The following is a 17,455-nucleotide window of genomic DNA, read 5'->3' as shown; positions in this document are numbered from 1 at the left end:
GGCAACCTACCGCCTGAAGATCCTGGAGGATTTCGGGGCCGGCAGCCGCGTCGCGGCGCTCAGTCCAGACACGACCGCGGAGCGCCGGGGGTGCCCGTCCGGGAACGGCTCCGGCGTCTCGCTCGAGGCCCCGATTGGCAGCAGCGGGGTGGGGCAGACGGCGGCCCCCAGAGGCTCGGGGCGGGCGCGGGGTGGAGCCTCGGGCGCCCGACCTACGGCGCTGCAGCAATCGGGCGAGAACTGAACCGTTAAACTGGCGTCGCGTCTTTTCCTGGACGTATGGGGCGCGAGGGGCCAACGCTGCCCGCTCTGGAGGTCGCGCCTGGCGAGGAGGAGGCCGCGGGAGGCCTCTCTGAGGTGCTGACGGGCTCTCCTTGGACGGGGCGTGCCCGCATGAACAGCCTTCAGGACCCCAGCCGGCGGTCCGACCTGCCTGAGACCGGGAGGGGGCGAGGCAAGCCGCCGGCTCGGGGGGCCGGGCGGGGGCTCCAGGCCGCTTCTGTGAGCCAGGCCGCCTCTGTGAGCCAGGCCTCGGGCGCGCTGACGACTGCTCCCCTTCCGCGTCAGAGCCGCCGGTAGGCCCCGTCGGCGCTGCCCGCGCTGCCCCCGGCCTGAGTCTAAGCAGTGCTGAGATTTAGGGCGGTCAGGGAGTAAGGGACATGGTTAACTTCAGACAGGCGTACACAGCTCACACAGACCGCCATCTTGAACGAAACTGGTTGAAGTGACTTCATCTGAGTCTTTTCACTCATATTTTTTCACTGTTGTTTTTGAGAGCCCCCTCTTGGTCCTTTCACTCTACTAGGGGATGTGGAGGCAGAACACAGGTGAATAGGAAAATTCCTGTCATTACCCAGCTCACAATCTGGTGGGCCATGGGCCATGTGTGCCAAGTGTTGGAATAGATTAAAGTTGGGAGCACAGTGCAAGGAATGCCTGAATTGACTCTTAGGCTTGGAATGTCATTTGTTTTCTAAGCAGCTTATGCTTGGTTTGTTGCGGCTGGCTGTGGGAGGAAGGCGAGAAGAGATGGTTCAAAGGGAAAAGAAAACTTGCCTAGTAAGCAGTAGTTGGAGTTGGGGCAAACAGCAGTGGGGAAAGAAAACAAGTTTTCTGTTTGAATCTTTCATAGCTTACCTTTTTGAATCTTGGAAAGGTCCTTCTCACAGCACAATGAAGGGTAGATTTGGGGGGAGGGAGTGTAAGGTATAGCAATATTTATTAATGAAAAACGCATAACATGAGAGTTGTGAGTGATGTTTTATTTGGGGCAATAGGAGAACTACTGTCCCAGAGTCAGCACCTCAGATAGCTCTGAGAAACTAATCCAAAGAGGGAGAGAGGAAAGATAGTATATATGTGATACTGGTAAAGACTGGTAAAGGGGAAGTGCATGCTATCAAGCATATATATATATATTAGAAAGTTTCTGCTGGTCTCGTGAGGCTTCTGCTAGTCACGAGAAACAGTCGTCACCATGAAGGATTTTAGTGCTTTTCTAGATTTGGGGAAATATAAGAATTTGGCTTGTAAGGTCAACTCCTGAGAATATCTGTCTAAAGACCTGTCCTGCCAGTTTCCTGGAGCATAAAGTGCCTCATTTCTGCTTTCCACCCAAGCTTCTTCAGAGGGTGTTGAAGGTCAGCAGCTGCAGCGGCACATGATTTAATCCCTGTAGAAGTAGTTGGCAAGCACCCATGACAAGTGCCAACTTGTGGTTGACATATTAAACAGGCCACAGAAGTCTTCCTCCAGAGTGTTTGCAATAACTGTCAGCTTAAAAAATATTCACAATCCAGAAGTTGAGAGTTATGTTTTATTTGGTGGGACTTTTTAGGACTTAAGACCAGGAGACAGCATCTCAAGTTGCTCTGAGAGAACTGCTCTGAGAAGTTGGGGTTGGGGAAGAGTTATATAGAACTTTGCAACCAAGAGCAGGTAGTCTGAACATCAGAAGTATTTTTTATGAATTAAAGAAAATCAGATATCCCAAGTTAAGGAATTTAGTGCTTTTCTATGTATGGTAAGATGCAAGAGTCTGGGATCACTGAAGTCATTCCTTTCGTATGCATCTCAGCTATCTGGGGCCAGTATCCTGTATTTTTCACATCCTGACTTCCTCTGAGCTCACCGTAGGGAGTGGCTACAGCCTGATGACTGCCAGATCACAGGTATTAGTCTTCTTGTGTACCCTTAGGGCTCAGGAATTTACATTTGGAAGGCCAGAATTGCTGATGACTGTGACATGGTTGGACTTCCCTCATGGCTCAATCTTGTTTACTGTTATGGCAGGAAATACTCCATTTCTCAACTCCAATAGAAATAATGATATCTGAGATAAGTAATGAAGTATAGGGGATAGATCTGAGAGATGTTGCTGAAGTGAAATCAACAGTTTTGTGACAGATTGGACAGAAGGATTGAGTGAAGAAGAAGAGAATCTATGGGGGTTTCTGAGTTGGGTGAACAAGTGAATAGGTGGTGATGACATAAGATAGGGAACTCAAGAGGTAGAATAGTTTTGGGGAGGGAAATGATGAATTCAGATTGGAACTTGAAAATATGAGATTATAAAAGGATATTTAAGTTGAGCTTTTTTATTTATGTACACATACAGAAAATATATACCCATACAGAAATAATGTATACAACATGTTATAGATAAATTAGAACATTAAGAAAGGATGTTGATTAAGAAACATATCCATTCCAGAAAGAAGAATTTAGAAAGGGGACTCAGAAGGCCAGTAATCTCCAAAGGACGCTGTGTAAAGGCAAGCAAAGAAAACTTGACTAGAATGGTACAACCGAAGATGGAATGCCTCTTTGAAAAGGAATCATCTAAGCTAGAGGTGGATGCTGGTGTAGGAAAGGAAAAAGGTATTTAGGGAAAAGGAAGTGTAGGTATTAATGTCCTGAGATGAGAAAAAAAATGAAGTTTAGCAGTAAGAAGAGAACAATAGTCTTAAGAGTATAAATCAATAAGTAAAATATAGGTAGTATATGTAGCAGAAGTATTTACATGGAATAGAAGTAGTATGAGGAAAGAAATAATTCTGCCTGTGGATGGAAGGGAGGAAAATACATGGAAGGGTTTACAGGGGAGGTAATGCCTTAGCAGGATTTTCAGGGATAAAAAGGAGGTTACCAAGTTAGACAGGGCTATTCCTTGCAGGCAGAAGGACCTGTCCAGAAGCATATAGAATTGAAATACCAAAAAATATCAGTAATTCAGTACTGCAGAAACACAAAATACGAGATACTGCTAGGGTAGTGTTTCAATATTAGCCAGAGAAAGGGAAGAGCCTTTTATCTCCTTTCTAAGGATGTGGAGAGAGCTGAAGGACTTTAGGGTATGATAAGATCCTATGTGTATATGAAAACTGATCACCTAATTGACTAACGTGGAAAATGGAGTGAGGAGAGGTACAGGCAGGCAAGGCAGAAACAGAAGCAGAGTGACCAGTTCAAATAGACTTTTACATGCACTGTTGATGAGAGCCACAATTAAGATAGGGAGGGAGCCATGAAGAAAAGTGCACACACTTGAGAGAACAGGGAGAGCTAATGGACTGTAGAGAGTGTGAGAAAGAAAAATGAAAATGGGGATGCCAGTTGTTGATTTAGGCAGCCAGATGGATCTCAGAAATAATGAAAAAATATTGTGAGTCCCCTGAGGAGGAATGGGATGAATCTAGAGGGTAGGTGGAGGGAAGGAACAAAGGGAAGAATAGATGAACTAAAGAAACAACCACTGTAAGAGGAAGGGGATCCGCTGTGCAAAGTGTGGTAAGAGGCCTTAGCACTAAAGTTTTCAAGTGGTAAGTGTGGGAAATTTGCAGAGAGAACTGAAGACGGGTAAGCAACGTTGAAGAGTAATTGAAGGTAAAGATCAAAAATATGCAGTGGCATTTATCTTTGTGGTTATGGGATTCACTGGTAAATATAGATGACAGACTGGAATAATCAGGAAATCGGAAGTGTTAAAGGTGATATTTAGGAATGGCAGTACAAAGAGAGAATTTTGTAAGGACAGAGGACACATACAATCAGACAGTGCCCATCTGAGTATTAGTTCGGAGATGGAGTAGTTCTAAGTACGGGCACCAACCGTGCAGCTACAGTGGTAAATAACAGACATGTAATGGAGATAAAGGTCATTGAACTTGAGGGAATCAAAGAACTGAGTCCAGACCAGAGTACTGGAGAGGCCATCCACAATGACATTTAAATCAATGGCATGTGATAAGAATGAAAATCAGGTACTGAAGTCTGCATTATGTGGGAGTAAAAGAAGACCTGTGGATGGCAGACAGTAGGCAGAGAGAAACTTTCAAAGAAAGGAATCGTATAGCGGATGTGTAGGAAGAGACCAGAAAACAATAAGGCATTGCGTAACCTGAGGAGTTCTCTACAAATCTCCTGAGCTTACTCTTGATAAAGGCTGAATTACTAATAAAAATTTAATGCATTTTCTTCAAGATTATTTAAATACAAAATACTTGAAGCCAATGATATATTTGGTGTAGAATATCAGACACTGTGGCAAGGTTTTTCAGAAATTATTTGAATACTGGGAACTTATAGTAGTTCTATATCCAGACATTACACATATGCATAAGACATTTAAAAAGAGCAAAATCTGTGATCACTTCCTATTTTGTAAACTACCTTAAATGATTTATTTACACTTAAAAAACTGAAGACTGTCTCTGCAATAGATCAAAGACTCTTACTTGTTAATTGCAAACTGTACTCAGATCTTTAGCCTTATCTGAAAACTTAATAGGCTTTTTTTTCCCCACACTTTTCACATGGTATTCCAACTTAAGGTCAAATGTAGATACATTTATCAAATATAAAGAATCTTAGTATTTATTTAAATTTGAAACTGAGTATGTAAAATAAATATAAAAATTAACTTTTTTTTTTTAGGTGCTATTTAACAATCATTTAAATAAACTGCCATTACAAGAAAAAGAAGTTATTTTAATAAAAACTCATTGCAGGGACTTCCCTGGTGGTCCAGCAGCTAACATTCCATTTTCCCAATGCAAGGGGCCTGGGTTTGATTCCTGGTTAGGGAACTGGATTCCCACATGCCACAACTAAGTATTTGCATACCACAACTAAGTTAGCAGCTGCAACTAAAGATCCCAAGTGCTGCAACTAAGACTTAACAGAGCCAAATATTTTTTTTAAAAAGCAACTATAAAAACTCATTGTATGTCAATTTCCATATATTTAATATGTAATATTCCTGTAATATTGGTTGTTACTCTATGTATTTATTTCATTTTTTATAATTGACAAAATCACAGAAAAATTAGCAGGATTATGCTGTAAAGAACAATACTGCATAACATCCTGGAATGTTAGATTCATGAACTAAGGTAAATTGGACATGGTCAAGGAGATGGCAAGACTGAACATCAACATCTTAGGAATCAGTGAACTAAACTGGATGGGGATGGGTGAATTTAATTCAGATGACCACTACGTCTACTACTGTGGGCAAGAATCACTTAGAAGAAATGGAGTAGGCTCATAGTCAACAAAAGAGTTCAAAATGCAATTCTTGGGTGCAACCTCAAAAATGACAGAATAACCTTAGTTTGTTTCCAAGGCAAACTATTCAATATCATAGTATTCCAAGTCTATGCCCCAACCTCTAAGGCTGAAGAAGGTGAAGTTGACTAGTTCTATGAAGACCTACAACATCTTCTAGAACTAACACTAAAAAAAGATGTCTTTTTCGTTATAGGAGATGGGAATGCAAAAGTAGGAAGTTATGAGAAACCTGCAGTAACTCGCAAGTTTGGCTTTGGAATACGAAATGAAGCAGGGCAAAGGCTAACAGAGTTTTGTTAAAAGAATACACTAATCATAGCAAACACCTTTTTCTAACAACCCAGGAGAAATCTACACATGGACATCACCAGATGGTCAATACTGAAAACATTGATTATGCTCTTTGCAACCAAAGATGGAGAAGCTCTATACAGTCAGCAAAAACAAGACTTGGAGCTGACTGTGGCTCAGATCATCAACTGCTTATTGGAATATTCAGGCTTAAAGAAAGTAGGAAAAACCACTAAGCCATTTAGGTATGATCTAAATCAAATATCTTATGATTATATAGTGGAGGTGATGAATACATTCAAAGAATTAGGTCTGGTAGAGTGCCTGAAGAACTGTGGACAGAGGCTTGTAACATTTTACAGGAGGCAGTGACTAAAACCATCCCTAAGAAAAAGAAATGCAAGAAGGTGAAGTGGTTGTCTGAGAAGGCTTTACAAATAGCTGAGGAAAGCTGAGAAAGAAAGGCAATGGAGAAAGAGAAGTAAGTATGAAATTGAATGCAGAGCTCCAGAGAACAGCAAGGAGAGAGATTTTCTTAAATGAACAATAGAAAGAAATAGAGGAAAACAAAAGAATAGTAAAGACTAGAGAGCTCAAGAAAATTGGAGATTTTAAGGGAACATTTCATGCAAGGATGGGCATGTTATGGGATAGAAATGGTAAGGACCTAACAGAAGCAGAAGAGATTAAGAAAAGGTGGCAAGAACATACAGAAGTATTATACAAAAAAGGTCTTAATGACCAGGATAATCATGGTGTGATAACTCACCTAGAGCCAGACATCCTGAAGGGTGAAGTCAAGTGGGCCTCAGGAAGCATTACTGTGAACAAAGCTAGGGGAGGTTGATGGAATTCCAGGTGAGTTATTTCAAATCTTAAAAGATGATGCTGTTAAGTGCTGCACTCAATTTGTCAGCAAATATGGAAAACTCAGCAGTGGCTACAGGACTGGAAAAGGTGTTTTCATTCCAATCCCAAAGAAGGACAAGCCAAAGAAAGTTCAAACTACCATATAAATGCACTCATTTCACATGCTAGCAAGGTTATGCTTAAAATCCTTCAAGTTATACTTCAGCAGTACATGAACCAAGAACTTCCAGGTGTGCAAGCTGGGTGTTGAAGAGGCAGAGGAACCAGAGATCAAATTGTCAACATTATTGGATCATAAAGAAAGCAAAGGAGTTCCAGAAAAACATTTACTTCTTCATTGACTATGCTAACACCTTTGTGTGGACCACAACAACTGTGGAAAATTCTTAAAGAGATGGGAGTATCAGACCACTTTACCTGTCTCCTGAGAAATCTGTATGCAGGTCAAGAAGGAACAGTTAGAACTGGACATGGAACAACTGACTGGTTCAACACTAAGAAAGAATACAACACTGTATGTTGTCATCTTGCTTATTTAACTTACATGCATAGTACATCATGTGAAATGCCAGGCTGGATGAATCACAAGCTGGAATTAATATTGCCAGGAGAAATATTAACAGCCTCAGATATGCAGATAATACACCCTAATGGCAGAAAGTGAAGAGGAGCTAAAGAATCTCTTGATGAGGGTAAAAGAGGAGAGTGGAAAAGCTGGCTTAAAACTTAACATTAAAAAAACTAAGATCATAGCATATGGTCCTATCACTTCATGATAAATAGATTGGGAACAATGGAAACAGTGACAGACTATTTTCTTGGGCTCCATAATCACTGCAGATGGTGACTGCAGCCATGAAATTAAAAGATGCTTGCTCTTTGGAAGAAAAGAGCAAACCTAGACAGAATATTAAAAAGCAGAGATATCACTTCACCAACATAGGTCCATGTAGTCAAAGCTATGTTTTTTCAGTAGTTATGAACAGATCTGAGAGTTGGACCATAAAGAAGTCTGAGTGCTTTTGAATTACGGTGCTGGAGAAGACTCTTGAGAGTCCCTTGAACTCCAAGGAAATCAAACCAGTCAATCCTAAAGGCAATCAACCCTGACTATTTCATTGGAAGGACTGATGCTGAAGTTCAAGCTCCAATATGTGGGCCACCTGATGTGAAGAGTCAACTCATCGGAAAAGACCCTAACGCTGGAAAAGATTGATGGCAAAAGGAGAAGGAGGTGATGGAGGATGAGATGGTTAGATATTATCACCTACTCAATGGACATGAATTTTTGAGTACTCTGGGCAATAGTGAAGGACAGTGAAGCCTGGGTCTCAAAAGGTCAGATACAAATTAGCAACTGAACAATAGCAACATGTATTGTTAAGATAAAATGAAATAAAATTAATAAAGTTTGATATAATAAAGTAAAAAATACTTTTAAGCTATAATATTCTATTCTTCATGAAATAAATATGTAGGACAAGTATTTTCTTTTCTTTCCAGACTTGAGTTACACACAGTGAAAAGCAGGGGACACAAAATTCAGAAGTTATTCTCTACATAGCAATGCACAATGAAACCTCAAGTTGTAGTGGAAAGCAGATGAACTTTGGAGGCAGACAGACTGTTTCATTTCACCTTACTCCATCACAGGTAAGCTGTGTGTGTTGTGCTCAGTCTCTTAGCCATTTCTGACTTTTTGTGACCATTTGGACTGTAGCCTGCCAGGCACCTCTGTCCATAGGATTTTTCAGGCAAGAATACTGGAGTGAGTTGTCATTTCCTCCTCCAGGGGGTCTTCCAGACCCAGGGATGGGACTTGTGTCTCCTGCACTGAGAGCAGACTCTTCACCACAAACCATTGGGGATGCCCACATATAAGCTGAGTGACCTTTAATTATTTAACCTCTCTGACTTCTTAGAATCATGATAAGTCTAACATGGAGATTAAATCAGTATATGTAAGGCAGTTCAATAAATACTAGGGTTTTCTCTTCAGTGCTTACTGTATAAATATGTGCATGTACACTTGAAGCCACACTGAACAAATGCACATTTAGATTTTATGGTCAGTTTTCCAAACCATGAACATGGAAATGGCTATAGTTTCATGATAGAATAGAAACACAAGTATAGTGAGATCAAAAATAAAAGCTAAGCAAAAGAAATGGGTTGTGTATGAGTTGCTCCTCACAGCCAATCAAGGTTTTTTCTATATATGAAAATGTGAATGCCAGAGAAAGTGCACCTGAACTTGTGCTGCGTACACTTTCAGCATGGTTTAGTACAGAGTATGTTTCTCAGAGTATGATGCAGGAAAAACCAACATCAGAATTAACGGGGAGTGCTTGTTGTCTGCAGTTGCATGTTCTACACAAAATCTTTTTCAGATCTTTGGGAATGGCACCTCAATTTCCTCTGGCAAAGGAGAAACAAGAATCCTTGCTTCTTAGGATTCCTGTGAATATTAAACAGCACGTGTTGTGAAGCTAGCACCGTACTTGCCACATATCATTAGAATTCTTTCTTTTCTTCCACATTGACACATGTATACTCACAAATGACTTGCTCAAAAACACCTGATCATGGTTCCATCTTTTCCCTCTTTAATAAGAAATAAGGCCTCTTTTTTTTTTTTTTTTGCTACTTTGGTGCACAGGGGACAAGTAAATCCTTCCTTTTCTGACGTGGCTATATTCTTTCCAATCATGTTTTCCCAGCGCTTTGTGTCCCACTTCTGTACGAGTCACTGGAAGACATGTCCTATTTGAAATAACACCAGTATAAGGTGTCATAAACTTGGATGTAGTTAATGAAACATACATGATAATTCATACAAGACTAAGCTTGAATACATAATGTGTTAATTTTAAACTTAAGGTTTTAGGAATGAACTTCATTGGCTTGGATTTTAATAAATTTAACTCTCTAAGAATCTAAATGACAATGTAACAAATATTGATGCGATCATCACTTAGCATTCTTATCTGTTTATCAAAAGGAAACTTACGACTTTCCAACTATTAATTTAGTACAGAAATAAAGTAAAAATCAGTTATCTTTTGTCATGCACAGAAAACAAATTCTTACATTTAGTGTTTAATGATCCTTAGTTTCTTCAACACATAATATGTAAAATTATTTTTAAGAAATGAATTATACTCTACATATTGTGAGCTGATTTTGTCTCACAATATTTTGTAAACTATTCCAATTGGACAGATGAAAAATTTAATTGCTGCCTGTTATTTTACAGTATAGATACACCATAAATTATTCCACCTATGCATGCTCAGTTACTAAGTCATGTTCATCTCTGTGCAACCCCGTGGACTGTAGCCCACTGCTGTCCGTGGGATTTCCCAGGCAAGAATACTACAGTGGGTTGTCATTTCCTCCTCTAGGGAATCTTCCTGCCCCAGAGATTGAACTGGGGTCTCCTGCATTGGCAGGCAGATTCTTTACCACTGAGCCACCTAGGAAACCCTAATTTATTTCACCTAGTCCACATGATTGAATTTTTAGACATTTTCTTCTTTTTAACCCCCATTATAAATAAAGATGTGATAAACATTGTTGTACATACACATTTAATATTTTATCCATAACACCTTTAGGATAAATTCTTAAGAGACAGAATTGCTAGGTTCAAGGATGTGTGTATTTTTCCCATATCTTCAAAACTGCAGGAATATTCCAATATTTCTGCTTTATTTTACTTTTGTTATGGTAGGTTAAATTTTTTTCATATAGTTTTTAATATATAGCCTTTGAAAGCAAATTTTTAAAAGATGATGTATTTCTTCTTTTTTGAATGGATTTAGCATATTAAAAAGCAGAGACATTACTTTGTAAACAAAGATCCATTTAGTCAAGGCTATGGTCTTTCCAGTAGTCATATATGGATGTGAGAGTTGGACTATAAAGAAAGCTGAGTGCTGAAGAATTGATGCTTTTGAACTGTGGTGTTGGAGAAGACCCTTGAGAGTCCCTTGGACTGCAAGGAGATCCAACCAGTCCATCCTAAAGGAGATCAGTCCTGGGTGTTCATTGGAAAGAATGATGTTGAAGCTGAAACTCCAATACTTTGTCCACCTGATGCAAAGAGCTAATTTATTTGAAAAGACCCTGATGATGGGAAAGATTGAAGGCAGAAGGAGAAGGGGGCAACAGAGGATGAGATGGTTGGATGGCATCACCGACTCAATGGACATGAGTTTGGGTGGACTCCGGGAGTTGGTGATGGACAGGGAGGCCTGGCGTGCTGCGATTCATGGGGTTGAAGGGAGTCGGACACGACTGAGCAACTGAACTGAACTGAACTGATGGTAGCTCTATTTTTAGTTTTTTGAGGAACCTAAATACTGTGTTCCATGTATCTGTACCTATTTGCATTCACACCAACAGTGATCAGTAATTCCTTATGATTCACATCCTCACCAATACTTGTTATTATCTTTTTTATAATAAATATTCTGTGAGTTGGTATCTTGTAGTTCTGGTTTGCATTTCCCTGATATTAGCAATACTGAGCATCTCCTCATGTGTCTGTTGACAATTTATATGTCTTCTTTGAAAAATGTCTATTCAGGTTCTCAGCCCACTTTTTAATTTTTTTTGATGTTGAGTTGTATGAGTTTTTTGTATATTTTGGATATTAACCCAGTATCAGATATATTGTTTGCAAAGATCTTCTCCCATTCAGTAGGTTACCTTTTGTTCTGTTGATAGTTTCCTTTGCTGAGAAAAAGCTTTAGCTTGATGTGGTCCCATTTGTTCACTTTTGACTTTGTTTCCCTTGCCTGATGAGACATATCCATAAAAATATTGGTAAGACTCGACTCAAAGAACATACTGCCTATGTTTCTTCTAGGAGTTTTATGGTTTCAGGCCTTACATTTAAGTCTTTAATCCATTTTGAGTTTATTTCTGTATGTGGTATGAGAAAGTAGTCCAGTTTGATTCTTTTACATCTAACTGTTCACCATTTATTGAAGAGGTTGCCTTTACCCATTGTATGTTCTTGCCTTCCTTGTTGTAGATTAACTGACCATATATGTGTGGATTTATTTCTGGCTCTTGATTCTTGATTCCATTGATAATATGTTTGTTTTTTTGCCAGCATCATACTGTTTTGATTACAGCAGCTTTGTAGTATAGTGTGAAATTGGGGAGTATATCTCCAGTTTTGTTCATTTTTCTCACAATTATTTTGGCTATTCAAGGTCTTTTGTGTTTCTGTAAAATTTTAGAATTATTTGTCTTAGTTCTGTGAAAAATGCCATTGGTGCTTTGATAGGGATTACATTGAATCTTATTTTAGCAGTATTAATTCTTCCAATATATGAGAATGGCATATCTTTTCATTTGTTTGTGTGGTCTTCAATTTCTGTCATTAATGTCATAGTTTAATGAGTATAAGTCTTTCACCTCTTGTAAAAGATTGATTTGATTTAGTCCTAGGTATTTTATTCTTTTTGATACAATTGCAAATGGATCGTTTACAAATGATCCATTACAAAAATGGGGTTTTCTTTCTGATAGTGTATACAATTCAACAGATTTCTATATATTAATCTTTTGTCCTGCAAAGTACTGAATTCATTTATTAGTTTTAGTAGTTTTTTGGTGGTGTCTTTGGCATTTTCTGTATTTATATATATAGTATCATATAATTGGTAAACAGTGACAGTTTTACTTCTTCCTTTCCAGTTTGGATTCCTTTTATTTCTCTTCCTTATCTGATTGCTGTAGCTGTGTGTGTGTGTGTGTGTGTGTGTGTGTGTGTGTGTGTGTGTGTGTGTGTGTGTGTGTGTGTGTGTGTGTGTGTGTGTGTGTGTGTGTGTGTGTGTGTGTGCGCGCGCGCGCTCCGTCGCATCCGATTCATTGCAACTCCATGGACTGTAGCCTGCCAGGGTCTTCTGTCCATGGAGTGTTCCAGGCAAGAATACTGGAGCGGGTTGCCATTTCCTACTCCAGGTGCTCTTCCCTGCCCTGGGAGCAAATCCACCTGGCCTGCATTTCCTGAATTGGCGAGCGGATTCTTTACCACTAGCACCACCTGGTGGCGGAAGCCCCGACTGCCATAGCTAGGACCTCCAATACCATGTTGAATAAAAGTGGCAAGAGTGGACACCTTGTCTTTTTCCTGACCTTTGAGGAAAGGCTCTCAGCTTTTCACTGTTGAGTATAATATTGCTGTAGGCTTGTCATATTGCTTTTCTTATGTTGATGTATGTTTCCTCTACACCCACACTATTGAGAGTTTTTTTTTTTTTAATCACAAAAGGATCTTGAATTTCTTATTAATATCTGCTTTGAGGTTCTACTTGGAAAGTCTTTCCTTAGCACAAGTCTATACAAATATTTACCTATACATAGTATATAAGAATTTAACATACCAATTCATTCAATCATTTATTCACTTGTGCAACAAGCATCTATGAACACATACACACTAGGCATTGTTCTAAATGCTGGAAATAAAGCAACAAATAAGATCAAGTTTCTTGCTATCATGGAGTTATATTCCAAAAGAAATATGATCATATAGGATATAATTTAATGTGGTTTAAAGTTAATGGGGAAGGAATGTATTATTCAGTATACAATGCTGCTACTAACTAGTCAACCATTGAGAAAAAATAGATTATTTCATACCTAGGATCAAGTATATTACAAATGAATTAAAAATCTTTATGTTTAAATATTTAAAATAAAGCACAAAAATACGGGAAAAAATGTAAGTGAATATCATACAAAGGAACATCATATGCATTCTTGAACATGACAACTTTAGAGTAAGATCTCAAGGCAACTTTGCAAAGACCTCTTTTTTTTAACGGAATAGAACAAGGTAATTTTTGAACAATAATCTTTATTAGTGTATTTTCAAAGATACATATAATCCTGAGCTAGTGCATTTATACATTAATCATTTACTCCTTGAAGTTTATGAGCATTTTGCCCCAAACTCTCTGATGAGTACATTGTTATACTAATCAGGAACATAATTAAAAATATTATTCTTATCCCTGGAACAGCCAATTGATTTACTCAGATCACCTCATTATCTAATTCTATTCAGTACTACTTCAAAAGCTTTACCTTTCAGCTAAGTAATTTCTTTTTAAAACTATAAAGATGGGCAGTGCAAGAGGTGATTCTCTAAATTCTAGTGAATTCCTAGAAAACTACATTGCTTTTTGTCTTTGATCTGTATTTGGAATAAATTTGGCAATCATTTGACCAGCTATCTTTGAGAAGGATGACAAAAGTAACTACATCTAATTTTAATATTTTAGCCAGTGTAAAATGTCACAGGTTTCCTTCACATTTTAGTATTCCATGCGTGTGTGCTCAGTTGGGTCCGACTCTTTACGACCCCATGGACTGTAGCCCTCCAGGCTCCTCTGTCCATGGAATTTTCCAAGCAAGAATACTGGAGTGGGTTGCCATTTCCTCCTCCAGGGAATCTTCTCGACCCAGGGATCGAACCCAAGTCTCTTGCATCTCCTGCATTGGCAAGCAGATATTTTATCACTGTGCCGCCTGGGAAGCCCCAAGTATTCCATAAATTAAGGGCATGGCAACCCACTCCAGTATTCCTGCCTGAAGAACTCCATGGACAGAGGAGCCTGGCAGGCTCAGTCAGACACGACTGAGCGACTAAAACACACACACGCGCCCCAATAAGAAAAATTAACCATGATCTAATGAAGAGGAGGACAACCTAATATAGACACATTTTTGTAAACGGTTAAATATTATGAAACATGTTATGTGAAACACTTTCTTCAATCCATAAAGGAATACATAGAGCTGGTTAATATTAAATTTCATAAATCTAGGCCAGAACTTTTATAATTAGTACATTTTCAAACAATGACAAAAATGAAAGACAAAAGTCCTGTGATCTTTGAGAACAAACATTTATCCAACATATCTCCAACAGTGGACAAATAAATATTTTTATTCTTATATTTTAAATTACTACCAAAATATTATTTATTTCTACAAACAACATAAAACAAGCATACAGTATCTAGAAATGGTCTTTATCTGACAAGAATGTCAAGTCTTTGAAGGTACACTAAACATTTTTTCCTGAACAATGTCACTATGATATTAGGTTAAAGTTACTATAAGCAGTTCAAGCAAAATGCATATTGCTTAGATTTTAAAGCAAGCAATTGTGACACTGTTTAATTAAAAAGTGAGTATAAATGTGAAGCTATTACAGCAATATTTATAAACACTTCTTGGGAATACTCACAGACCAGCAAGTAATAGAATAATTGATTTAAAAATAATGAAAGCGTGGTGTTATGTGTAATGTTTGGGAACAAATCAAAAATATCTTTAAGAGATGTAAAAGAACATGAAGACCAAGCTTTATTATTTGGAGCTTGAAAACTTAGCAGCAAACTATTTGCCTATAATGTAGTACAGTAAACGTTTGTTCATATAAGGCTCCCAAAGTCTTAAAACTTCATACATAAATGAAAATGAAATCCATTAGGTAAATGATTTAAAGATGTCCAGAGTAGCTTATCAAGAACTGCTAGATACCCTCAACCGCATCACAAAGTCGTAAATAAGCTTATGCAAAACTATGTTCTGGATAACTCACTCTTATGGCTCCCCAGTAACAAGCTCGGATAAGGCAGACCAAACCTAAGAGATAAGCAATTGCCCAAGAAACATAGGTTGCATGAAATCGTCTTGCAAAATCTTGGGTGCCAACCTAAAATAAAAAGCAATATAAAAATAAAAGGTTAGAAACTGAGAATTTGTGTTGGCTTTTTTGGTGATTTTTATGAAACATATTCCCAAGATGACAAAATATGACTTGCTGCATTTGTTGACTAACACTGACAGAGCAAAGTTTCATAAAATGACATAGCAGGTTATGTTAACTATAAATTTTATGAAATAAAAATTCCATTAAAACATTTATAAAGGAATTTAATCTATAACCCTGATGCCATTCCCATATTGATAATAAATCGTTGTTTGACTTGAATTAAAAGAAGAATTTTTAAAATTTTATTTGTTTATTTATTTTTAAAAGAAGAATTTTTTTTTAGACCATCGTAGCTAAATGAGTATTGCTTCAGCTCTGGCCATGGCAAAGCTGGTTCTGGCACTAAATAAAAACAAATGGGCTTTTTGTTAAATGGATGATAAAGTCCCCAGTATCAAGAACCTTCAGAGGGACACCAAGACATGATTTCACCTGGATGAGCAAATTCCACTGAGAACAAGCCCACGGATTGCCTTCAGATTGCTCAAAGTTTTTCAGAAGCTTCTGGCCTGGTATGTCAGGGAGGCAGGTTCTTTAGGGATCAATGAAAGTTGTTCCAAACCTCACCATTTACTACTGATCAAGTTAAGAGGAAAGAATTCTAACAATGAATAGAGTGATACTCACAGTTAATCCAATTCCAATGAAAATACATATCATTCCAATGGTAATATATACACAGCAGCGTCTTCGAGGAAGTGCACTACCCACTGAAGAACTGTAAATTCACGAGAAAAAAAAGAATATTAAGTATTTACATGAAGGTTCTCCATATCATCTTTGTGAGTACTAATCCATGGCTTTGGTAACACATATACTTCCATTTATTTCTTCAACTTGAGAGACAAGAACGTGCATAAGAAGAATGATATTTTGGGGGACATTCCTGGTGGTCTGTTGGTTTAGAATTCACCTTTCAATGCAGGGGACGTGGGTTCAATCCCTGGTCAGGGAACTAAGAACCCACATACCGCAGGGCAATTAAGCCCTCGAGCCAGAACTAGAGAAGCCTGCAAACTGCAACAAGAGACGCCTGCTCACTGGAACTACAGAAAGCCCATGTACCACAACAAAGAGCTTGCAGGCCACAACAAAGACCCAGCGCAACCAAAATAAAAATAATAAAAAAGTGATATTTTTAATGGGTTATCTACATCACAATTAGTGAGTTTGTCTGTGAATCATTGTGGCTTTAAACAAAATTCAAGTCTTGGTCATTGACAATATCCACAAAAACCCACAATAGTCAACGATGATTTTCCAAGATAAAGTTTTATTTCCAAAAAACTCTATTTCAGAATGGAAAATAGGTGCTATCTTAAAAATAGCATTTGATTCTCCTACATTTATAACTGTTGGTATATGTTTAGCATAGAAAATTTGAAAATAAGAATAAAGAATAAAAAGGAAAATTACCTATAATTCCACTTCCATGAATACCACTGAACATTTTGGCCTATTTTTCTACAGCCAGCTTTTCTAACTTAGTAATTTAGCATAAGCGTTTTTCTACATCGTTAAGTATTCTCAAACTAGAATTCTGAAAGATGAATATAACATAATGAATCCCCTACTATTGGACACTTAGCATTTTCCTTCTTGTAAATGATGCCAGACAAGCTTCCTTGGTGGCTCAGCTGGTAAAGAATCCACCTGCAATGTGGGAGACCTGGGTTTGATCCCTGGGTTGGAAATATTCACTGGAGAAGGGAAAGGCTACCCACTACAGTATTCTGGCTGGAGAATTTCATGGACTCTATAGTTCATGGGGTTGCAAAGAGTCGGACATGACTGAGTTACTTTCACAAGCAACATCTAAAATCATTGCGCTTTTTAAAAAATGAAAAGTAGAGGTGATTTACAATGTTTTTTTAAAATTTCTGCTGTCCAGCAAAGTGACTCAATTTTACATATATA

The 17,455-nt window shown here is 38.3% G+C and overlaps 2 protein-coding genes across 2 annotated transcripts in view; both read right to left on the bottom strand.

The window, feature by feature from the left end:
- Positions 1 to 184, bottom strand: part of C12H8orf88 (chromosome 12 C8orf88 homolog) — a 29,579-nt gene extending 29,395 nt beyond the window's left edge. The window contains exon 1 of the mRNA XM_043484462.1: positions 11 to 184. The gene's annotated coding sequence lies outside the window, so the exon portion shown is untranslated. The remainder of the gene's footprint in view (positions 1 to 10) is intronic.
- Positions 185 to 13,136: 12,952 nt separating this feature from the next.
- PIP4P2 (phosphatidylinositol-4,5-bisphosphate 4-phosphatase 2) overlaps positions 13,137 to 17,455 on the bottom strand; it is a 62,979-nt gene continuing 58,660 nt past the window's right edge. The window contains exons 6-7 of the mRNA XM_043484032.1: positions 16,166 to 16,256; positions 13,137 to 15,478 (exon numbers count right to left, since the gene is read on the bottom strand). Of these exons, the coding sequence (XP_043339967.1) occupies positions 15,335 to 15,478; positions 16,166 to 16,256 (235 nt within the window). The 3' untranslated portion in view covers positions 13,137 to 15,334. The remainder of the gene's footprint in view (positions 15,479 to 16,165; positions 16,257 to 17,455) is intronic.

Source organism: Cervus canadensis, chromosome 12 (genome assembly GCF_019320065.1).
Source record: "Cervus canadensis isolate Bull #8, Minnesota chromosome 12, ASM1932006v1, whole genome shotgun sequence".
Taxonomy (NCBI): Eukaryota; Metazoa; Chordata; class Mammalia; order Artiodactyla; family Cervidae; genus Cervus; species Cervus canadensis.
Note: the sequence above shows the minus strand (reverse complement) of the source record. Positions and strands in the feature narration are given on the sequence as shown.